The sequence below is a fragment of the Monodon monoceros genome, unplaced genomic scaffold (assembly GCF_005190385.1).
Source record: "Monodon monoceros isolate NGI ecotype Baffin Bay Population unplaced genomic scaffold, NGI_Narwhal_1 Super_Scaffold_3, whole genome shotgun sequence".
Taxonomy (NCBI): domain Eukaryota; kingdom Metazoa; phylum Chordata; class Mammalia; order Artiodactyla; family Monodontidae; genus Monodon; species Monodon monoceros.
The window spans coordinates 63,743,146-63,767,872 of NW_021703780.1; the positions used below are offsets into that span (position 1 = coordinate 63,743,146).

Below are 24,727 nucleotides of genomic sequence, written 5' to 3' on the forward strand. Positions count from 1 at the left end.
CTGCAGCATGAGAGGGGAAAAGCATAACACTGAATTAATCTTCCCAGGCAGAGTGCACACAATTTTCATCCCTAAAATTGTTATTTTTTTACTTGACCATCATCCAGAAATATCTTCCCAGAAATAAATTCTCCTTCCTTAAACCACCAAATCTTCAGCTTCCAGCCAGGTTGGCCACACCCACTCCCAGATGGGGGTGGGTCCCTTCCCCTCTCACCCATTTACACTGAGTGATAGCTCTAAAGCCAAAGTCCAAGGATCTCTGTGCAGCTGCAGTGAGGCGGGAAGTGCCAGAACTGTGACTGCCAGATGGAACAACACCAGAGAAGCCCAGCTCTGGTAGCCTCTCCCTCCCGCAGCCAAGGACAGACTAGCTTGTGACTCTCCATTATGACTCCCTCACCTCCTCCAGCTGCACCTGGTCATCATCATCAGCCTGATTAGTAATTCCAGACATCAGATCCCACAGTGACCCCAAAGGACGTATGAAAACTCAGGATTGCTTTTGGCCTTTTAGAACAATTGACTCTCCATCCGTTAGCTAAGACACCCATGGCTGAGGGCAGAGAGGTGAAGGAATGAAGGGATGGGCTTCAGGCTCGGCCCTGTGGGGGCCTGCATGCCAGGCTTGCACTGAGAGCTATGGGAACAGTTACCAATCACGTTGCCCCATCCCACCCCACCCCACCTCACCCTCCAGCAGCTGGAGCTGGGGCAGTCAGGGAAGGCTGGGCTGGCCAAAACTTCCTCCTCTTTCTCTTGCTAGAACCCCTGCCTGAAGAACCAGGGAAGGATACTGGATCCCTAACAGCCTCCACCAAGGCCACAGAGGCTGCTTGCTGAAATGACCCAGAATCAAAAGAAAAAAATTTCACACAATGCAAAAATTAGAAACAATATTTATTATTTCCTGTTAAAATAGGGTGCTCTCATGAGAAAAGAGTGTGCAAAAAGAGCCTTCCTACACCCTGGGCTTTCTCACTTATCCTAGCAAGCTGGGACTGTCGGTTCAAAATTCTCCTCCTCACTGTGTAGGAGGGAAAGCTCTCCACCTACTCCTGGAAATTAGGCTACTCTAGTTTTAATTTTGATTACTTGCATGCATTAAAAAAAAAAAAAACCTGACTGTTAACAGGCTATCTACCCCTAGGCACATTTGCTCAGTCTACTTGGACAGACAGATGTGGGCCTCAAGTCCACATTCCCATGTGCAGGCCAGGATTAGATGATACCCTGGAAATCTGGTGAGTGTTCCTGGCTAGGGATCAAAGAAGGCCCCAGTTCCTGGTCAGACGGCTGAAAACATGCATTGTGTCTACAGTGAGAGGCTGAGATTCCCTCTTTCTCAAGGAGTATTTTGGGTGTAGTAGGGCCAGTGGTCAACTAGTAGACAGCATTCTGGCCACAGACAGTATCTGGTCTAGAAGCTACTTACTCCATCTCCAAATCCTCATGAGTTACCTTAAATTGACTAGAGTGGATTCAAGTTGCAAAATGGCAAATTATACCAGGAAGAGGATGTCATTAAAACAATGGTCTCAACCATTTTGAGTCCGTGCACAGAGCTCACATCCCACCATGCCCCTCCCCTCACACTTCAGGACAGCCTAGTCCTGCCCACTGTTCCTCCTCGATGACAGCTTCCAGCATCCTGAAGCCTTGAGCAGCCTTCAGCCTCACAAGTTGGGCATGGCCCAATTAAGGAACTTCATGGCAACTTCAAAGCCAAGGAAACAGGCCTGAGAAGGGGTTGGAAGGAAGAGAAAAGCCAACAGGAGTTGTGACTATTCACAGAGACCCCAGCACTGTGCTTGACTGGCCCTGTCAGGACCAAAATCCCTTCCTAATCTCCCACCTCAGGTCACGGAATCAAGCTATGCTTTCTCATTCCTAAAAGGGAAAGAAAATGCATGTCCCACAACTGCCCACTTCTGATGGCCAGGCCAGGAAATCAAAGCTCCTCACCTCAGAGGATCACAAAGGCAAATCTTCCTGACAGTTTCAGGAAAGGGAACAAATAAGGAGGCTCTGACTGAGGGTGGGATGTGGAAAAACTGAGCCCCCAATTCAATCCCAGAAGTAAGCAAAAGTCAGCCCACCTGCACCCTGCTCTGAGCCCCAAAGGGAAAGCACAGCCCCTGCCAGTCACTCACCGCATTGGCTGGGAAGGCTCGGATCATCACTGCATTGAACCCCTTATACAAGGATGTGATTCCTTCATTCCGGATCAGCTCCCTCAGCACATCTCTGAAGCCATTAGGATATTTCCCAGGAGGTGCTGTGGGCAGAAAGCAACTGTTAAGGCTTCAGGAAGCTTCCTGACCTGACCATGGTGACCTACATGGGGACAATATTGTAGTCAAGTCTTCCTGCAGGGCCACAGCACCAGCGAGAGGACACTTTGCAGGTCATCTGGGACCAGTCCACAGACAACACAGTTCACCTTGGGACAAACAGATACAAATGTCTGGATTACTGGTGCCAAGGGAGTGGAGAAGGGAATGAAGAATGAAACAGTCCTTCTGCTCATGTGAGGGAAGGAAGGTTGATTTGACTTCTTCTCTACTATTTTTCTTTTTTTGGGCCACACTGCACGGCATGTGGGATCTTAGTTCCCTGACCAGGGACTGAACGTGTGCCTCCTGCAGTGGAAGCGAGGAGTCTTAACCACTGGACTGCCAGGGAAGTCCTTCTCTCACTTATTTTATGTTTAGGCTGACAAGAAAATGAGTCTAGGGGCTTCCCTGGTGGCGCAGTGGTTGACAGTCTGCCTGCTGATGCAGGGGACACGGGTTCGTGCCCCGGTCCGGGAAGATCCCACATGCCGCGGAGCAGCTAGGCCCGTGAGCCATGGCCGCTGAGCCTGCACGTCCGGAGCCTGTGCTCCACAACGGGAGAGGCCACAGCAGTGAGAGGCCCGCGTACTGCAAAAAAAAAAGAAAATGAGTCTAGCATTCCTAGAACACAAATGACTGCAAGGGAGAATGTTGGCCAGAGAGATGCTGAGTGCTACTGTGGAGATTGAGTATCCCTAAGGCCTTAAGAACTCTGTACCACAGGGGCAGCCAGTTCTGGGACCCACTCCAACCCCATCTACCCCACTCTCCTCTACTAACCAGTCTGGAAGCGGGACTTGAGCACGTCTGGAGGGATTGCCACAGCCCAGTTGAAGATCCCTGCGATGCCCCCAGCCACCAGGATCCGAGGCACACTGAGCTCATTGACACTGCAGAATACCAAACAGCCCCAGTCAGACAAAAGCTGTGAGAGTGGTGTTCAGACCGTCCCTCCTGTGCAGACAGGGCAGCCACAGAGAGGGAGAAACTGGCTGGAGGGAGGAGGTCCAAGGCCAAAGCTCCTGTGACATGGTAGCTGCCACTCGTTGAAGGAGGTTTCATGCACTTGTTTCAAACACTTCCTCCACCGGGTGAGGCACAGGGTAAAGGGTATTAGTATTAGCTGGGCCTCAGCAGCAACAATAGGAAAGTGGACATGGAGACAGAAGCAAGTCCCACTTCTGCCTTCAGATCCACTAACAGGAAATGGCAACCTACCCATGATTGGGCAAAGTGGCTTCTAAGTTATTCTGTTCTCCTCACCTCTTTTCCTCTGGAGTAAAGATATTTTTCAGCCATTCATATGTCATGAAATACATCCCACTGGCTGGAATATCTGTTAGTGTCAATAAAGAGGTAAATTAAATGATATAAAATTCTCGCAGATTTCCTGATCTTAGAAGAACCAAGCTTGGCTTTGGACCCTTGAAGGTTTCCTGAGAAGCTCCTCAGCAGCACTTCCTATTTGCAATAATCACTTTGCAGTGATCAGATGCTGCTCTGGGGCGAGCACTGGTGTGAGTGAGCGCTAACATGCATGACATTATTTCATCTTCAAAGGCCCTCTGAGTGGTCCCCACTAATATGCCCACTCCAAGCAGTTATAAACGAGCTAACATCTGGCCTTCCTCCAAGCTGTCATCTCAGGACAAGGGTAGAGCTGTCTCTGCCTCTTCTATTGCCACCCCAACAGGACATGCCTCTCAAGCCAAAAAGAGCTCCACTGCTCCTAAGTCATTCTTTCTTCCCACTCATCCCTCCAGCCACGATTTCCACTTGCTACTCCCCTCCGACTGCCAAGCTCATGATTTCCATCCTTGACGGCCAGCCTATCAGAAGGATGGAGGGTCCCCCCATCCTCATGTGTGTCCATGCTGGCCAGAGGTAAGATGGCCTAAAACCAGGACACACAGTGCCAGCCCTGTCAGAGCTGTGGCATGTATGGTGCCAAGGCTTGTCGGAAGATCCAGGCAAGACCCTCTGTGGCAAATCACCTCAGATGGAGGGCCTCAAAGGTTACCTCGCATGAGGGTGAGCACAGTCCCCTTGTAGATGCCTCGGATCCCAGCCTCCTTGTATAGCTTCTTTGCACAGTCCAAGGCACCAGTATACTTGGTCTCCCCTGAAGAAGCTTGAATCTGAGAGAGAGGAAAGAGTCATCAAGTCAGCAACAGCAACATCAAAGTCAACAAACCTAGCAGGTTACAGAAGATTACATAGTGAGTGTGGGAGTGGTCATTATGCATTAGACCAATGAAATAATATAACTATCATTGTCAAATCGATAGTTATTTAGAATGTACAATATTGGTGGAAGTTACTATGAAATAAGGCTAGGTGAATATATGACAAAATATAAACAAATTGACTAGAAAAAAAAAATCAACAGAGGAGATGGAAAATATGTTGAAAAATAAGTTCCCAAATACAAGAGCATTCCCAATAAAGCTAGTTGGAAAAATAAAAAAAGCTAGTTGGCAGTCTAGAAAGGAGGAGACAAATACTTCAGTCAATCACTTATTCCTTCAACAAATATCCATTAACTACTAAATCCACTCCAAGCTCTAACTGATCATGAAGCTTGGTTAAAAGAAGGTGTACTGGAAATTGTATTCAGAGCTCTAAATGCCTGGATAGAGGTCCTGTGTAGAGCCAGGAGAGGGCCAAGGAGAGGCCCCCTATCCTAGCCTCTGGGCTCCAGGGCCTAAGAGCCAAGAGCCTGAGGGCAGGCAGGAGGTATCCCACAAAAGATCTGAGAGAAAGACAGCCCCATGTAGGATCCACAGCAAATACAGAGTCAAGAGGAATCCGAACATACAAGGGCATCAACCAAAGAGTAGTTAAAGCTGGAAAGAGAGTTCAGATTTAATAGTTCCAAGGAGAAACACATACAAAATAAATATATAAGTCCAATACATTTTTGTACATACAAACAATAACTAGTTGAAAACTAATGGAAAAGAATCCCATTCTAATAGCAATAAAGAATTATACTCCAGGGCTTCCCTGGTGGCGCAGTGGTTGAGAGTCCGCCTGCCGATGCCGGGGACACGGGTTCGTGCCCCAGTCTGGGAAGATCCCACATGCTGCAGAGCGGCTAGGCCCGTGAGCCATGGCCGCTGAGCCTGCGCGTCGGAGTCTGTGCTCCGCAACAGGAGAGGCCACAACAGTGAGAGGCCCGCGAACAGCAAAAAAAAAAAAAAAAAAAAAATCAAGTTTTCTTGAAGGGGCACCTGCACCTAACCCAGAACTCTCCATAATGCTAGAAATATGACAGTCCATGTTCATTGGTTTAATATTGCATATTTAGGTGAAATATTCCTTACTGTGCAACGTCTCGGTATTTTTTATTAGGTACGTAATAACTTCAATGAGTACAAGAAAAATAGTTGCGTGGACTCAAGAGTTTTAAAGGCTATTCTTTAAAGTGAGTGCCTACCTTCATGAAATCTGCAATGTCTTAAACTAGCTCTTTTTATAGAGCTTGGCTTGTACTGGAGAAGAAAATCAAGTCTATGAGATTCCCAAGAGCAAAAACGTGGCCTTGTTGATCATGATATCTCTAGCCCCTTGCCAGGAATATAGTAAGTATAACTAGAAATTTATTAGTTAAATTAAGGTAGAAAAATCAATTCATAGTCAACTTTCAAGTAGCAAAACTTGAATACGCTAGATAGTACACAATGTCTCCTAAACTGATTTACATGTCTAAACTCAAGTTAAGCATTCCTTTAAATACATTGATCTGTGTTCCTCTGATAAAGTTACAGAAATACTTCTTCCAGTTTCTGTTTTTCCAATGAAATCACAGGAGGTGTGACTTGTTTAAGGAATAAAGAATGTTCTTAGGAAAAGAAAAAAAAAGCAATAAAATATATGTGCATCAAGCAATAGGATTTGCATAAATAAAACTCTAAAACCTTTCCAAGGGACATAAAAGAAGAGGTAAATAAAGAGAGAGTCATAGTTCTGTTAGGAAAAGTTTTCAATCAGGAAGATGTCAATTTTTCTAAAAATAATAAATTTAAGACAATGTCAATTGAGTATCAATTTTTTTTTTTTTAAATATAACTTCCCCAGATGATCCCAGCACATGTGAGCCTGGTGTATCTGAGGAATGGCACAGAGGCCCATGTTATCAGAGGATGCTGGAGCTGACTCACAGTGACCTGGGGGGCCAAAGAGGACTGGGCATGGAATTGACATATTAACAGAATTTTCTCACTTATGTGTGGTATAGACTGTAAGCAGGGAAACAAGTGAGGAGGCCCTCACAGTCATCCAGGCCAGTGCTGAAGGTGACCTGAAGCAATGTAGTTGCAATGGAGGTGATGGGACAGGATAGATTTGTGATATTTTGAAAGCCAGCTTAACTGTTCAACAAATGGGATATGTACAGTGAGATAAAGTGTACAATCTAGGAGAACTCCTGGGTTTTAGGGCTGAACAACTAGATAGATGGTATTGCCACCAACCGAGCTACAGAAGGTTGTAGATAAAGCAGGTATTGAGGAAGACCAGGAGTTCAGTTTTGCACATGGTGACTCTGAGGTGCCTACTAGCATCCAACGGAAATGTTGGATAAACTAGTCCAGAGTTCAGGAAAAGTCTGACTTGGAGACATAAACTGGAAAATCATTATTATACAGATGGTGTCTAAAAGTCATGAGACAAGAAGAAATCATCAACAAGATGAGTGTAACATGACTGAGCCTTGTGCACATGAACATTAAAAGATTGAGAAGATGAGGATAAACCAACAACGGACATAAAAAAGGAGCAACCAAGTAGGTAGGAGGAAAGTCAGGAGAGAAGCCAAGTGAAGATAGATCTTCAAGGAAGATGGGGGACCAGCTGAGTCCAATTCTGTTTATGGATCAAGATGGATCAATGTCCAGGCCCAAGAACTGAACATTGGATTTAGTGTAAAAGTCACTGGTGGGACGTCTCTGGTGGTCCAGTGGTTAAGAATCTGCCTTCCAGTGCAGGGGACGTGGGTTCGATCCCTGGTTGGGGAACTAAGATCCCACATGCCACGGGGCAACTAAGCCCACCTGCTGCAACTAGAGAGAAGCCCATGTGCCGTAACAAAGAGCCCGCACACTGCAACTAAGACCTGACGCAGCCAAAAATAAATAAATAAATAAATAAATAAATTTTTTTTTTTTTTAAAAAAAGGTCACTGGTGATCTTGACAAAAGTACTTTTGTTGGAGTTGTGAGGCAAAAGCCAGTCTGATGTGCGTTTGACAATTAGAGAAGGGGGACTAGAGACAAAGAGTAGGAAAAAAACAGAAAACTTTTTCAAAGAATTTTGATGTAAAGGGGAGCAAAGACAGGAAGCACAGAAATAGATGTGGAAGGTAAAATAGAGAGAAGTTTGTATTTTTAAGGTGAAAATACAAGAATGTTTACGCTTTTATTGCTGAAGAGAACAATCCATTGGAGAGCAAAAACTGATGCTCAAGGAGAGAGAAAGAAGAACTGTTGAAGCAAGGTCTCTGGATGGGCAAGAGGGGATAGGATGTGGGGTCAAACAGAAGCATGGGCCATTCATGGTGGAAATAACCAGGCAGCCACAAATGTAGTTAGATGCCAGTGAGTGAGTGGAGGCAGTGGAGGGCATCTGGTAAAGTCCTCTTCTGGCGATTTCAGTTTTCTCAGTGAAGTAGAAAGCCAGGGGACTTCCCTGGTGGTGCAGTGGTTAAGAATCCACCTGCCAATGCAGGGGACACGGGTTCGAGCCCTGGTCCAGGAAGATCCCACATGCCGTGGAGCAACTAAGCCTGTGCACCACAACTACTGAGCCTGCACTCTAGAGCCCATGAGCCACAACTACTGAGCCCGCATGCCACAACTACTGAAGCCCGCACACCTAGAGCCCATGCTCTGCAACAAGAGAAGCCACCGCAATGAGAAGCCTGCACACTGCAACGAAGAGTAGCCCCCACTTGCCGCAACTAGAGAAAGCCCATGCACAGCAACGAAGACTCAACGCAGACAAAAATAAATTAATTAATTAATAATAATAATTTTAAAAAGCAGGTCATCTCCTGAGAGGGTAGGGGTTTGAGAAGAGAAGAGAGTCACAAAGTAGTAACCCAGCAGAATGGAGGAGTGCAAGGGAAGAATATGGATGGGGACTGTCTCATCTAGGAGCAGAAAAGGACTTCAGGCATAAAAGAGATGGAAGAAGACATGATGGAAAAGACTAAGGGACAAGGCTACTGAAAACAAACAGTCCCTAACTCAAAATCAATATACAGACATCTAAGAAGTATTTTCCCAATCCTCCTGCTAAGTACAACAAAAAACTCTAGACATTATTTGTTTTAAAGAGGACTCTGAAAGTTTACAGAGAAGAAGCAGACTGGCTAGGGACCTTGGGACTTAAGCAATGACATAGTGGTGAGTACCCTGGATTTTTTTTTTTTTTTTTTTTTTTTTTTTTTTTTGCGGTACACGGGCCTCTCACTGTTTTGGCCTCTCCCGTTGTGGAGCACAGGCTCCGGATGCGCAGGCTCAGCGGCCATGGCTCACGGGCCCAGCCAGTCCACAGAATGTGGGATCTTCCCGGAATGGGGCACAAACCCGTGTCCCCTGGATTGGCAGGCGGTCTCTCAACCACTGCGCCACCAGGGAAGCCCCCTGGATTTTCTTTTTTGATATATCTCAGACTTAAAGCAGAAGAAACTGGCAATCCAGGAATACCAACAAGCACAGATCAAAAAGAAGCCTCAAAAAAAGCCTGCATTCTCTAGACAAAGGACCAGAAAAGGAACAGCCTAGAAAGACAGAAAATCTTCAGACAAAAAACACTCTACTCCAGCCATACACCATAGAAAACTGTGGCCTCACCCTCTTCCACACCAGCAAAGACCCTGTGGGGAGCCCAGACTTCCACCTTCGCAGGGCTGTAACAAGGTACCCAATATGCTACCTGGGTGGAGTCAGAAAAGGCCAAGTACAGAATAAGGACTTTCATCCCTGAGAGCCTGTAACCATCACCCTCCTGTCCCGTGGTGTCAGTAGAGACACTGGAACTCCCACATCCACCCAGCAGTAAAAAGAAGTGCCCCACCCTCAAGTGTCAACAGAGGTCGAGTGGGTCACCTAGACTTCCACTTCCACTTGGCAGTAATGAGGCAGCATCCCTCCCTTCCTACTGGAGTGGTGTCAAAGAAAGCCAACTAAAATGGAAAGATTAAATAGGATCCAGAATCTCAATAAAGTATGCAAATATCCGGGTTCCAATTGGAAATCACACAACATGTCCAAACCCAGGAAGATCTCAAACTGAAAGAAAAAAGAAGCAATAGATGCCAATACCAAGATGACAGAGATGTTAGAATTATCTGACAAAGATTTTAAACCAGCCATTGTAAAAATCCTTCAACGAGTAATTATTAATATGCTTGAAACAGATTAAAAAAATTAGAAAACCACAGCAAATAAATAAAATATCAGCACAGAAACAGAAGATATGAGGAAGAACCAAGTGGAAGTTTTAGAATTGAAAAATACAACCGAGGGCTTCCCTGGTGGCGCAGTGGTTGAGAGTCCGCCTGCCAATGCAGGGGACACGGGTTCGTGCCCCGGTCCGGGAAGATCCCACATGCCGCAGAGCGGCTAGGCCCGTGAGCCATGGCCGCTGAGCCTGCGAGTCTGGAGCCTGTGCTCCGCAACAGGAGAGGCCACAACAGTGAGAGGCCCGCATACTGCAAAAAAAAAAAAAGAAAAATACAACCGAAATAAAAAGCTCAGTGGGGACTTCCCTGGTGGTGCAGTGGTTAAGAATCCGCCTGCCAATGCAGGGGACACAGGTTCAAGCCCTGGTCCGGGAAGATCCCACATGCTGCAGAGCAACTAAGCCCATGTGCCACAACTACTGAGCCTGCGCTCTAGAGCCCGTGAGCCACAACTACTGAGCTCACGTGCCACAACTACTGAAGCCCGTGTGCCTAAAGCCCAAGCTCCACAACAAGAGAAACCACTGCAATGAGAAGGCCGCATGAAGAGAAGCCCCCCAGTGACGAAACTAGAGAAAGCCCACATGCAGCAACGAAGACCCAACGCAACTAAAGAAAGAAAAGAAAGAAAGAGAGAGAGAGAGAGAGAGAGAGAAAGAGAGAGAGAGAGAAAGAGAGAAAGAGAGAGAGAAAGAAAGAAAGAAAGAAAGAAAGAAAGAAAGAAAGAAAGAAAGAGAAAAGAACTGTAATCCCAGAACCCTACGTCAAGTGAAAATATTCTTCAGGAATAAAGGGGAAATGAGGCATTCTTAGATGAAGGAAAACTGAGAGACTTTGTCATTCACAGACCTTCCCCAAAAGAATGGCTAAAGGAAGTTCTTTAAATAGAAAAGAAACTCTAAAAGAAGGAACCCTGGAACACCAGGAAGGAAGGAAGAACATAGTAAGCAAAAATATGGGATATTATATAATGGTAATATGAGGGACATTACATAGTGGTAAAAGGGCCAATCCACCAAGAAGACATAGCAATCCTAAATGTGTATACATTATACAAAAAAAGCTGCAAACTATGTGAAGCAAAACTGATAGAACTGAAAGAAGAAACAAACAAACTCACAATTACAGTTGGAGATTTCAAATTCCTCCATCAACAAATAGGTAGAACAACTAGACAGAAAATCAAGGATAGAGAAGAACTCAACAACACCATCAACCAACAGGATATAATCGACATTTATAGATTACTCCACCAAATGACAGCAGAACACACACTCTTTTCAAATGCCCATGGAACATGGACCAGGATAAACCATATCCAAGGCCATAAACCTCAAGAAATTTAAAAGAATGTAAATAATACAGAATATGTTTTCCAATCACAATGGACTCAAACTAGAAATCAATAATCTCCAACACTTGAAAACTGAACACTCTCCTAAGTAATCAAAAAAGGAAGTCTCAAAGGAAATTAGAAAACACACTGAACTGGGACTTCCCTGGTGGTCCAGTGGCTAAGACTCCATGCTCTCAATACAGGGGGCCTGGTTCGACCCCTGGTCAGGGAACTAGATCCCACATGCCACAACTAAGAGTTTTCATGCCACAACTAAAACATCCTGCATGCTGCAACTAAGACCCGACAGAGAGAGAGAGAGAGAGAGAGAGAGAGAGAGAGAAAGAAAGAGAGAAAGAAAGAAAGAAAGAAAGAAAGAAAGAAAGAAAGAAAGAAAGAAAGAAAGAAAAGAAAGAAAGAAAGAAAGAAAGAAAGAAAGAAAGAAAGAAAGAAAGAAAGAAAGAAGGAAGGAAGGAAAGAAGGAAAGAAAGAAAGAAAGAAAACACACTGAACTGACTGAAAATTAAAATATGTTGAAGTTTGTGGGACATAGCTAAAGCAGGGCTGAGAGGAAACTTTATAGCACTGACTGCATATGTTAGAAAAGAGGAAAAGCCTCAGAACAATAATCTAAGCTTGCACCTCAAACACCTAAAAAAAAAAAAGAAAGAAAAGCAAACAAAACCCAAAACAAGCAAAAGGAAGGAAATAATAAAAAAAAAACAAGCAGAAACCAATGAAATTGAAAACAGAAAAACAATAAAGAAAATCAATGAGGTGAGTTCCCTGGTGGTCTAGTGGTTAGGATTCTGGGCTTTCATTGCTGTGGCCTGGATTCAGGGAACTGAGATCCCGCAAGCCACGTGGCATGGCCAAAAAAAAAAAAAGAAAGAAAGAAAAATCTTTTTTGAAAAGATCAATAAAACTGACAAACCTCAAGTGAGGCTGACAAAGAAAAAAAAAGAGAGAAGTCACAAATTATTGGTTTTTTATTAATTAATTAATTTATTTATTTTTGGCTGTGTTGGGTATTCGCTGCTGCACGCAGGCTTTCTCTAGTTGTGGCAAGCGGGGGCTACTCTTCGTTGTGGTGTGCAGGCTTCTCATTGCCCTGGCTTCTCTTGTTGAGGAGCACAGGCTCTAGGCACGAGGGCTGCAGTAGTTGTGGCTCGCGGCTCTAGAGTGCAGGCTCAGTAGTTGGGGCGCATGGGCTTAGTTGCTCCACAACATGTGGGATCTTCCCGGACCAGGGCTCAAACCCGTTTCCCCTGCATGAGCAGGTGGATTCTTAACCACTGTGCCACCAGGGAAGCCCTACAAATTATTAATACCAGGAATAAAACAGAAGATAACACCACAGAATCTGCCAGTGTATAAAGGACAATACGGGAATACTACAAAGAACTTCACACACACACATTTGACAACTTAGATAAAAAAACAAAACCAAAAACTACCACAGGGACTCCTCTGGTGGCGCAGTGGATAAGACTCCGTGCTCCCAGTGTAGGAGGCCCAGGTTCTATCCCTGGTCAGGGAACCAGATCCTATATGCAACCGCAACTAAGAGTTCACATGCCACAACTAAGGAGCTGGCAAGCCACAACTAAGGAGCCCGCCTGCCGCAACTAAGAACGGGCACAACCAAATAAATAAAATATAAAAAAAAAAAACTACCAAAATTTTCCCAATATGAAATAAGTAATTTGAATAGCCCTGTAACTATTAAGAAAATTGAATTCATAATTTAATAATTCCTCCCCCAAAATCTCCAAGCCTATATGGTTTCACTATAAAATTCTACCAAATGTTTACAGGAAAATTAACACCAATTCTACATAATCCCTCTCAGAAAATAGAAGAGGGAACAATTTCCAATTCATTTTATGAAGACAGCATTATTCTGATATCAAAACCAGACAAAGACAACACAGAAAAATAACTGACAGACTAGTATCTCTCATGACTATAGATGCAAAAATACTTAACAAAATATAAGAAAATAGAACTCAGCAGTATATAAAAAGAATTATAAACTATGACCAAGCTGGGGGGTTTATTCCAGCAATTCAAAATTGGTTCAGGATTCAAACACCGATTGATGTAATTCACCGTATAAGAGGTTAAAGGAGAAAAATCACATGATCACATTAATAAATGAAGAAAAAGAATTTGACAAAAGTCAATATCCATTTACGAGAAAACTCTCAGAAAAAGAGGAATAGAAGGTAACTTTCTCAACTTGATAAAGAGCATCTATCAAAAAAACTACATCTGGGACCTCCCTGGTGGTCCAGTAGTTAAGACTCCGCACTTCCACTGCAGGGGGCACCGTGTTCCATCCCTGTTCAGGGAACTAAGATCCTGCATGCAGCGTGGTGCGGCCAAAAAAACTAAACAAACAAACAAAAAACTACACCTAACATCATATTTAACAGTGAAATAGTGAACACTTCCCCATGAGATTGGGAACAAGGTAAAAATATCCACTCTCATCACTCTTATTCAACACAGTACTGGAAATTCTAGCCAGTGAAATAAGGAAATAAAAGGTAAATAGATTAGAAATGAAGAAATAAAACTGTCCCTATTTGCAAATAACATGATTATCTACATAGGAAATCCCAAGGAACCTACCAAAAAAAAATCCTAGAATAAGGGCATTCAGGAAGGTTCACATGATACAAGATTAACATACAAAAATTTATTGTATTTCTACAAACTAGCAATGAAAATGTAGACAACAAAATTAAAATTATAATACCATTTACAATGCCATTTTACAAAGTCAAATTAAGAGAGAAGCACTTAGGTATATAAGAAAACACATTAAGAGCTTATATGCTGAAAACTACACAATGCTGATGAAAGAAATTAAAGTTCTAAATAAATGGAGAGATATAACATGTCCATGTATTGGAAGACTCAAAATAATGTGTTAATTCTACCCAAATTGACCTATAGGTTTAACATAATCTCAGCAAGATTTTTCTCAATTTTCTAAATTACCCTAAAATTTACATAGAAATATTGGGTTGGCCAAAATGTTTTCTGTAAGATGTTATAGAAAAACCCGAGTGAACTTTTTGGCCAACCCAATACAAAGGAATTAGAATAGCTAGAACAATTTTTTTTCATTAATTAATTAATTTATTTATTTTTGGCTGTGTTGGGTCTTCATTGCTACACGCGGGCTTTCTCCAGTTGCGGCAAGCGGGGGCTACTCTTCGTTGCAGTGCGCGGGGCTTCTCATTGCGGTGGCTTCTCCTGTTGTGAAGCAGCACAGGCTTCAGTAGTTGTGGCACACGAGTTCAGTAGTTGTGGTTCTCAGGCTCTAGAGCAGAGGCTGAGCAGTTGTGGTGCATGGGCTTAGTTGCTCCGAGGTATGTGAGATCTTCCCGGACCAGGGCTCAAACCCGTGTCCCCTGTGTTGGCAGGCGGATTCTTAACCACTGCGCCACCAGGGAAGTCCCCATTTTTTTTTTAAAGAATAAAGTGGGAGGCATCAGTCTAGTCAATTTCAAGACTTAGTATATGGCTATACTAATCAAGACTGTGTAGTATTCGTGAAGGGACAGATGCATAAATCAATGGAAGAAACTAGAGTACCCAGAAGTAGACCCACACAAATATGCTCAACTGACTTTTAACAAAGATGCAAACACAATTCAGTGGAAGAAAGATAAGTCTCTTCAGCAAATGGTATGGTGCAATTGGACAGCCCTAGGGAAAAGAAAAAAAACAACAACTCTGACCTAATTTTCATACATAATACAAATATTAACTCAAAATGGAGTCACAGACTTAAATGTAAAAGGTAAACTATAGATAAAACTTTTGGAAAAAACATATTAGAAAATCTTTGGGATTGCAGGCTAGGTAAAGAGTTCTTAAGACCTGATGCCCCAAACACCCAAAACCCAATCCATAAAAGAAAAATTAACAAACTGGACTTCATCAAAATTTTAAATGTTTGCTCAAAAGACTCTGTTGAGAGGATGAAAAGACAAACTATAGACTGGGAGAAAATATTTGCAAACCAGATATCTGACAAAGCACTAGTATCTAGAATAAAGTACTCTCAAAACTCAATAATAAAAAAAACAAATGGGCTTCCCTGGTAGCGCAGTGGTTGAGAGTCCGCCTGCCGATGCAGGGGACACAGGTTCGTGCCCCGGTCCGGGAAGATCCCACATGCTGCGGAGCAGCTGGGCCTGTGAGCCATGGCCGTTGAGCCTGCGCGTCCGGAGCCTGTGCTCCGCAAACGGGAGAGGCCACAACAGTGAGAGGCCCACATACCACAAAACAAACAAACAAACAAACAAATAATCCAATTAGAAAATGGGCAAAACATGAACAAACATTTCACCAAACAGGATATTCATATAGCAAATGAGCACAGGAAAGGATGTTCAACATCCTCAGCTATTAGGAAAATACAAATTAAATGAGATATCACTACACACCTATCAGAATGGCTAAAATTAAGAACAGTGACAACACCAAATGTTGGTGAGGATGCAGAGAAACTGGATCACTCATATATTGCTGGTGGAAATGTAAAATGATATAGCTACTCTGAAAAAACTGTTTGGTAGTTTCTTTAAAAACTAACACACATGGGACTTCCCTGGAGATCCAGTGGTTAAGACTCCACGCTTCCACTTCAGGGTACACAGGTTTGATCCCTGATGGGGGAACTAAGATTCCACATGCTGACGCGGCGTGGCAAAAAAACCCCAAAGAAACCCCCACTAAACATGCAACTACCACATGACTCAGCAATTATACTCCTGGGCATTTATCCCAGAGAAATGAAGACTGATTTTCTCAGAAAAACCTCTGTACATGAATGTTTATAGCATCTTTATTTATAATAGCCAAAAACTGAAAACAACCCAGATGTCCTTCAATGGATGAAAAGTTAAACATATTTCTAGTACATCCACACCATGGACTACTAAAAAGGAATGAACTATTCACATAAGCAACAATCTGTATGAATCTCCAGAAAATTAGGTTGAGTTGAAAAAGCCAATCTGAAAAGTTTACATACTGTATAGTTCCATTTATATAAGTCTTGAAATTACAGGCTTATAGAATTCAGATTAGTGGTTGCTGGGGTGGTTAAGGACTGGAGTGGGGTATGAGAAGTGAATGTGGCTATTAAAGGGCTACATGAAGGATCCTTGGCATGATGGAATTGTTCTGTATCTTGACTGTAACAATGTCAATATTCTGGTTGCGATATTGTACTATAATTTTACAATATATTACCTCTGTGGAAGAACTGAGTAAAGGGTACATGGGATCCTTTTGTTTTATTTATTTCTTTATTTCCCTTTGTATTACTTCTTACAACTGTATGTGAATCTATAAGTATCTCAAAATAAAAAATTTAATTTAAAAAATGCACAAAATTAAATGACAAATGCAAAGCATGAAAAAGACTTGCCAAATATGATAAGAAATTAATAACCTTAATATGTCCAAAGGTTTTAGGGGTAGGGGAGTGACAGGCACAAACTATTGGGTGTAAGACAGGCTACAAGAATGTATTGTACAACTTGGGGAATACAGCCAATATTTTGTAATAACTGTAAATGGAGTGTAACCTTTAAAAATTGCATAAAAATTTTAAAAAATAATAAATTGGGGACTTCCCTGGTGGCACAGAGGTTAAGAATCCGCCTGCCAATGCAGGGGACACGGGTTCGATCCCTGAACCGGTAAGATCCCACATGCTGCAGAGCAACTAAGCCCATGCGCCACAATTACTGAGCCTGCACTCTAGAGCTCGCGTGCCACAACTACTGAGCCCGTGTGCTGCAACTACTGAAGCCCGCGTGCCTAGAGCCCGTGCTCTGCAACAAGAGAAGCCACCACAATGAGAAGCCCGTGCACCGCAACAGAGTAGCCCCTGCTCGCAGCAACTAGAGAGAGCCTGTGCTGCAATGAAGACCCAACACAGCCAAAAATAAATAAATAAAACAAAATAATAAATTCAAACATGTCCAAAGCTTTTATAATAGAAAAACAAACAAATGAGCAAAGAACACAAATAGGCATTTCACAAAGGAAAAATACAAACAGCTAATATGCATCAAAAAAATTAACCCCACTGACAATTAAAAGCAAGAAAAATTAAAACAATGCAAATTTTTCACCCATCAGACTAGCAGAGATTGTAAATTAGATGCCACAGAATCTGCTGGGAAGTAAGAGCTCTTATACTTTTGACAGGAATAGAAAATGACAGACTTTTATAGGAGGGCCATTTAGTAAAATGCATTAAAAACCTTTTTAAAAAGTACATACCTTAAAAAAAATAAGTACCTACCTTTAATCATACTAATTTCAAGTCTAGACATTTATCCTAAGAAAATAATCAGGAACACATGCAGAGACTTATTTACAAAGATCTTCACTATGGCATATAATTTGTCATGTCCCCAGATAAGGTATTATTGGGTAAATGACAGCCATGTATTGAAATAAAATACAGAAAATGACGCTTGAGAAAAAAAAAATCACAAAAATATTGTGACATATCAAATGAAAAAAACTGGTTACAAAACTATTGCAATATGTGACCCCAATTTTATTTCAAAAGATAACTTTTTTTAATACAAGTTTACCAAAAAGACTAGAAGAATTCACACAGAAAGCATAACAGTGGGGTGGTATCATGGGTGATAAATACATTGTTTTCTGTGTGCTTCTCTGCATTACCAAAATTTTTCTAGTAAAGACTGTGTGTTAAATTGCTTCAGCCATTAGAAGAAAAAAGCAGTAACACTTTTTTAAAAAGGAGCCCTGTGTGGTAAGGCAGGTAGTCAGTTCACACCCTTGGCCTGGGAACAAGACAGACACTTTAAGGGCACTGAGCCTTTGGGCAAATGGCAGAGACCTAACATGTTAGGCAGGAGCAGCCTCCCTTCCACCTCTGATGAGACATGACTTACCTTTCAGAGTTCCTGAAGTAGCTGCTAATTAGGGTGGATAAGTCTGAGCTCACCCGTCACAGGTGTGACAGTTGATTTGTTACACTGTCCTGGTTCTTGATTCTACTACGATTGCTTCCATGTTCCTGAAAACCTTGAAACTGTTTTGCACACCTGACCTGAAGTCTTTATAAAGGGTGAAAGGACATAAACATCCGCACAAAATTGTATACCCAATGGAAAAAGCTAGCCACCTCCCCCCAAATCATATCCCCCCACCCCAGATCACACCCTCACCTGTAACAAGCACTTGATCCGTTCTCCAGGGGTCATAATTCCCGTGGTGAATACACCAGATAACATCCCAGCTGCAAATAGTTGGGGGTAGCTATATTGAAAAAAAAACGAGAGGCAAGAACCTGTGACTAACCACCCAGAACAGAGGCAATCCCAGCAAAGAGGACTTTGAAAGAAAAAATAAGTACTTGGACTGGGCAGAAGTCCAGAACAAATAAAGCATATTTCACACAAAACCCAAGGTCTAGGTATATTCTGACATCAAATTTCCCAAGGCAGGGGTCTCAGTGCCAAGAGCAATATGAGCTTGGTCACGAGGCCCACATGCACACTCAGATGGCCTCACCCATGGGAGAAGTTTCCTCCCCGGCCTGCCATGCACAGTGACTATGGACGAGTTTCCAGGCCTCTCTGAGCCTTGATCTGTAAAGTTCAGGGTTGTTGCGGAAAAAAGCCTCTAACCCAGAATGCAGACCTCAATCAACCCCAGTTCCCCTCCAATCTCGCCTCCTCTGGATCACCAAGGGCCTGAGAACATTTTAAGCCAAGATTCACAAAGGACGGTGTCAAGGCCGGAGGAATGGCTGTGGCCACTTCCACAGGCTAAGGGGGCCAGCCAGGCCAGTTGTGAGGAATGTGCTGTAAGATGCTGGGAAGGGCCCAGTCAGGGATGGTACCCACAGACATGATGGGTCCTGTGGCCTTCCATGCAGGGAACAGTCCCCCAGTGGCCAGAGATATGGATCCTCACCATGGTCCTCACAGAATGAACCACATTGAATATTTGGAGGCTCCTGGTGTCACGGCCTGTCCCACCTCTGGCATCTCCTTTTCTTTCTAAGATTATACCAGACTGGTCTGGAGGCAGTGGAGTACAGAGCTACAATTAGCATTTCAATAGTGTCCCCACAATTTAGCAAATGTTGTTGAAAAACTTCACTTTCTTGCCTGGGCCGCAGGCCCCTCCTAACCCCAAGCCTCTGATAGCTGAGCCTTCAGGCCTGTCCCACACTACAAGGAGCCCAAAACCCAGAGAACGGATGTCAAATGGGGAAAGGGAGACATCCACTTCAGGTCCTTCCTTCCAGGGCACCAGTCTCAATGGTCCTGTTTTTTCCAGGCACTCACACAACTACCTCAGGCATGCAAGCCCAGCACACAAGCTGACTGTTCAACAGTCAGGAGGCTTGCTTTCATGCATGGCCTCCTTTACAGTCTCAGTCCACACTGCTGTCCCCAAGAGGAGTCCTCTCAGCAACAAAACTTCCCCTCATGAGACCAACATATGTTCTTCCATGTATGCCCAGACCTTAGGCTGGACATACCTCCATCTCCTGGGACTGAGGACTTTCCTCTGAACAGGGTCTATGTGTGCACAGGGTACCATGCAGACACCCTACATGGGTGGCCCATTCTGCCACCCTTCACCCCCACATGAGGGAAGCATCTGTGAGTGCTGGACCCGAGGTCCTGGTAATGTTCCTTTCCATACTGTCCCCAAACACTACTGCAGGGAGGGGAAGGTGGCAGGGTTGACATTCAGGATTCAGAGCACGGCAGGATTATGGGGGCAGGAACCTGAGTGTCTCAACCTTTGCTTAAGCAGGAAGGGTGCTTCTCTGAGGACTGACACCATAATATAGGGAATACAACCTACAGGCTGAAGTACTAGCAGTGACCCCACAGGGGTTCTTGTGCATGGCCCGTGTGAGCTGGCACATGAGCTAAAAGACCAGGTGCTCAAAGAGGACATGTGTCCATAGGACATTTGGACTACCAACAGTCAAACACAGTTTCAAAAGGAAGCCCCACACACCCACATTTGGGACCACCTGTGGCTTTTTATAGAAGCTGGTCACATTCAGAGGGTCACAAGGACTCCAAAAATAGAGTTTCACATTATGAGCATTTCTATCTATGTCCAGACCCTTACTCAGCCTGCTGTGGCCTGAAGTAGTGACAGAAAACAACCACATGGCACCCTGGGCTGCCTCCCTTGAGCTCCCAATCCCAAGCCTAGCCAGGGTCCTGTGCTGCCTGCAGCCACTCCCAGGAGTTGTCAGCCTGCACGGCTCAGACTGAGTGTGCCTTGTCATCCCATGTTTCAACTCAGAATTCCCCTGCATCCCAAGAAGCCTGTTTTCATTAACTACTTTGTAAATTCTGAACTATAATTCTGCCTCATCTGCCTCTTCATACCCAAATCTAACTTAAAGTTTACTGAAAGGAAATATACTAATTTATTTCACTTTAACAGAGAAACCAGGGACTTCCCTGGTGCCGCAGTGGTTAAGAATCCGCTTGCCAATGCAGGGGGCACGGGTTCAAGCCCTGGTCCGGGAAGATCCCACATGCTGTGGAACAACTAAGCCCGTGCGCCACAACTACTGAGCCTGCACTCTAGAGCCCGTAAGCCACAACTACTGAGCCTGCATGCCACAACTACTGAAGCCTGCACACCACAACTACTGAGCCCACGCGCCTAGAGCCCGTGCTCCACAACAAGAGAAGCCCCCACAATGAGAAGCCCGTGCACTGCAAAGAAGAGTAGCCCCCGCTTGCCACAACTAGAGAAAGCCCGTGCACAGCAACAAAGACCCAATGCAGCCAAATAAATAAATTAATTAATTAATTAAATTTTTTAAAAACCCAGAGAAACCAATATCTGAAATAATTATTTTATTAAAATGAAGGGCTTCCCTGGTGGTGCAGTGGTTAGGAATCCGCCTGACAATGCAGGGAACACAGGTTCGAGCCCTGGTCCGGGAGGATCCCACATGCCACGGAGCAGCTAGGCCCGTGTGCCACAACTACTGAGCCTGCACTCTAGAGCCCAAGAGCCACAACCACTGAGCCCGTGTGCCACAACTACTGAAGCCTGCATGCCTAGAGCCCGTGCTCCGCAAAAATAGAAGCCACTGCAATGAGAAGCCCACACACCACAATGAAGAGTGGCCCTCTCTCACCACAACTAGAGAAAGCCTGCGTGAAGCAGCAAAGACCCAATGTAGCCAAAAATAAGTAAGTAAATAATTAAAAAAAAAAAAAAGAAGTAAAACAAAAGTTGGAACCTTCCCTTCTCCCAACCAGGTGATGGGAAACAAGGCCGCTGCTGTCATTACTGCAGCACCAGGTACCTTCATGGCATTTTACACACATTTTAGCATTCAGACCTCCCAATGCTGTGGAGTTAAGCGATACTACCTCACAGAAGAAATTATGACAACCTAATAAGGGGGTGGGGGAGGGATCTGAGTTTTTCTTTTTCCCTTTTGGTTCACAGGGCAAAGGAAAACTCAAGTACCTCCCTCACGTGGAACAACCAGGAGCTAGCCCTGGGGACCCAGGAGGACAGCCACTGCCTGTCAGCCAAGGTTCTTTCCCTTAACCTGTATCACACCACCAGGCAGAACAGCATTGAGTCCTCCAGGCTTGTAAGTACTCACCTGAGCACATCCTCTGGGTGTTTTTGTTGCAGTTTCTTCCCCAAACCAAACCCAAAGAAGCACACGGCAAACATGGGGGTGACCCCAATGATGGGGGCGGCCATGCCCCGATATAGACCCATGATGCCCTGCAAGGAATCACAGAAGTGGAAGCTGTTTACAGACACAGCTAACTTTTACATCACTGAAACAGGGAAGCAGTGTGTCCTCTGACCTGTGGCCTCCTTCCCTCACCTCCCCTCCAAGCAAGGAGAGCTTTTAAAAGGAAGAATACTCCCACATTTATCAGAAATAGTTGTCTTCTTATACACTGCTGGAGAAACTGAAAACAGCTCCTATTCTGGAAGGCAATCTGGAAATATGTAGCTTACACTTTCATCAGAAAATTCTCTGTCTAGAAATGTATTCTAAGGAAATACTTAGCTATAGAAAAGAATGACATCAGGAATTTATTAAGTAGCAAAATTCTGGAATGAACCTAAAAATTCTCAAATAGGAGATTGAGACACATTATGGGAATTCCATAAATTGACTATCACATAGCCATAAAATCACATTGTAACATGAGAAGAGACTACTAAGTGAAAAAAAAGCAGGCTACAGGGACTTCCCTGGTGGTGCAGTGGTTAAGAATCTGCCTAACAATGCAGGGGACATGGGTTCGAGCCCTGGTTCGATCCCTGGTCCAATCCCTGGTCCAGGAAGATCCCACATGCTGTGGAGCAACTAAGCCCGTGCGCCACAACTACTGAGCCTGTGCTCTAGAGCCCACGAGCCACAACTAATGAGCCTGCGTGCCTAGAGCCCATGCTCTGCAACAAGGGAAGCCACCACAATGAGAAGCCCACACACCACAACGAAGAGTAACCCCCACTCGCCACAACCAGAGAAAGCCCACATGCAGCAATGAAGACCCAATGCAGCCATAAATAAATAAATAAATAAAAAGCAGGCTACAAAACAGAATGTACAACGTGACTTCTTTGGGGTGACATTAGAGGTGTACGAAATTTTTGTATTTCCCAAGTATTAAGACATGAGGGGAGTTCCCTGGTGGCCTAGTGGTTAGGATTCCAGGCTTTCACTGCTGTGGCCCAGGTTCAATCCCTGGTCGGGAAACTGAGATCACTCAAGCCGCCCAGTGTGCCCCTCCAAAAAAAAGACATGGGGTTTTTATTGTTAAAGACAATAGCAAGACTGCACATCAATTTTCACTAGTACAGCTTGATAATGAAAGCAACTATGTAGTAGCCAATAAATAGACAAATAGATATCCCAACCAAACAAGTTAGTAAATCAAGGAAGAGGAAGATCTGGGACCCAGGAGACCACGAGTTTGGCCCAAGAGAGATGAAGGGGATTTCCAGGATGGTGTCTGGTACAGTGGGCCTGGGAAGAAACCAGTCTACGTGGGAGTATGAGGATAGAGGACTCCAGGAAGAGTTTGTTTTTTCCAAGAAGAACAAAGCAAAACAATAAACATTGGAACAACAGATTATAACTATTTAGGCAGTGTGGAAAACCAAACAAAAAGGTATTCTACAGGGCATTTAGGGTACAGGATGACAGAGGCAGAGATTCAAAGAAACACAAGCAAACGAAACTGATGCAATTTTTAACCCAACCTCAAGAAAAACAAAAAGTTGTACAAGAAATGAAATGCACATCATAGAACATTACTTAGTTAACAGAGAAAAACACATATAAAGTTGTAATCATGAAAACACCGAATTGTACTAAACCACAAAGTATGATAAAATTATATGGGCAGGGCAGAAAGGTGATAAGGAATGCAAGAGTTAAAATCATCTACCACAAATAGGTAGCAAAAACACATTTTTTCTCTCTTTTTTTTAATTGGAGTATAATTGCTTTACAATGTTGTGTTAGTTATATTTTTTAAAAAATAAATAAATTTATTTATTTATTTTTGGCTGCATTGGGTCTTCGTTGCTGCGCCTGGGCTTTCTCTAGCTGTGGCGAGCGGGGGCTACTCTTTGTTGCCATGTGCGGGCTCCTCATTGCGGTGGCTTCTCTTGTCGTGGAGCATGGGCTCTAGGTGCACGGGCTTCAGTAGTTGTGGCTCATAGGCTCTAGAGCGCAGGCTCAGTAGTTGTGGCGCACGGGCTTAGCTGCTCCACGGCATGTGGGATCTTCCCGGACCAGGGCTGGAACCCATGTCCCCTGCATTGGCAGGTGGATTCTTAACCACTGCACCACCAGGGAAGTCCCTGTGTTAGTTTTAAAACACATTTTTAAATGTATAAAATACACGTATGCATCTAGGTAGAAAACAGCATTAATAACTGAGAAAGCTGAAAATAACCTCTAGAGAATTGGGGTGGGAGGGCTACTTTGTTACAAGTCCTTCAGTAGCAAACTAAGTGCTTGTATCATTTTAATACAAATAGGGGACAATTTTTAAAACAAAACACAAAAAAGTGTTAAAGTTGCTCCCTACAGAAAGTAGCAGGAGAAACAGGGTGGAGTTGCACACTGAGAGGGTCCACAGACCTAGGCTGGAGAACCTGCCTCGCTACAGACCCTGACCATTCACAACCCATCTTCTTTCCAGAACTCAAGGGGCACAACTGTACCCGTCAGTACTCCTCCCAGATCCTGCAAAGGTCTAGCACTGCTACAGGCTGTAAGCAGACTCACCAAGGACAAAGTGCAGAGGAGGTAAATAGGAAAGGTGAATAGAAAGAGAAAGTTCTGAGAAGGATCTGCAAAAGCAGCAGGTGACAAAGCCCTCCAAAAGCCCCTCCCACAGCTTCCCACCTGGGCTGAGAGGATGCCCAAGGCCTGAGGGCCAAACCCACGCCTCCCAACAACTCCTCTAGCCTTCCTTCCACTGTCTGGCCTACCCAGTTCCATGCAGCACAACCAAGACCCGTCTG

At 44.0% G+C, this 24,727-nt stretch overlaps 1 protein-coding gene across 1 annotated transcript in view; it reads right to left on the reverse strand.

Annotated features, from left to right (window-relative positions):
• Nucleotides 1-883: 883 nt before the first annotated feature.
• SLC25A20 (solute carrier family 25 member 20) overlaps nucleotides 884-24,727 on the reverse strand; it is a 31,853-nt gene continuing 8,009 nt past the window's right edge. The window contains exons 3-9 of the mRNA XM_029243977.1: nucleotides 21,828-21,955; nucleotides 18,382-18,472; nucleotides 4,357-4,474; nucleotides 3,600-3,672; nucleotides 3,117-3,226; nucleotides 2,154-2,278; nucleotides 884-1,739 (exon numbers count right to left, since the gene is read on the reverse strand). Of these exons, the coding sequence (XP_029099810.1) occupies nucleotides 1,677-1,739; nucleotides 2,154-2,278; nucleotides 3,117-3,226; nucleotides 3,600-3,672; nucleotides 4,357-4,474; nucleotides 18,382-18,472; nucleotides 21,828-21,955 (708 nt within the window). The 3' untranslated portion in view covers nucleotides 884-1,676. The remainder of the gene's footprint in view (nucleotides 1,740-2,153; nucleotides 2,279-3,116; nucleotides 3,227-3,599; nucleotides 3,673-4,356; nucleotides 4,475-18,381; nucleotides 18,473-21,827; nucleotides 21,956-24,727) is intronic.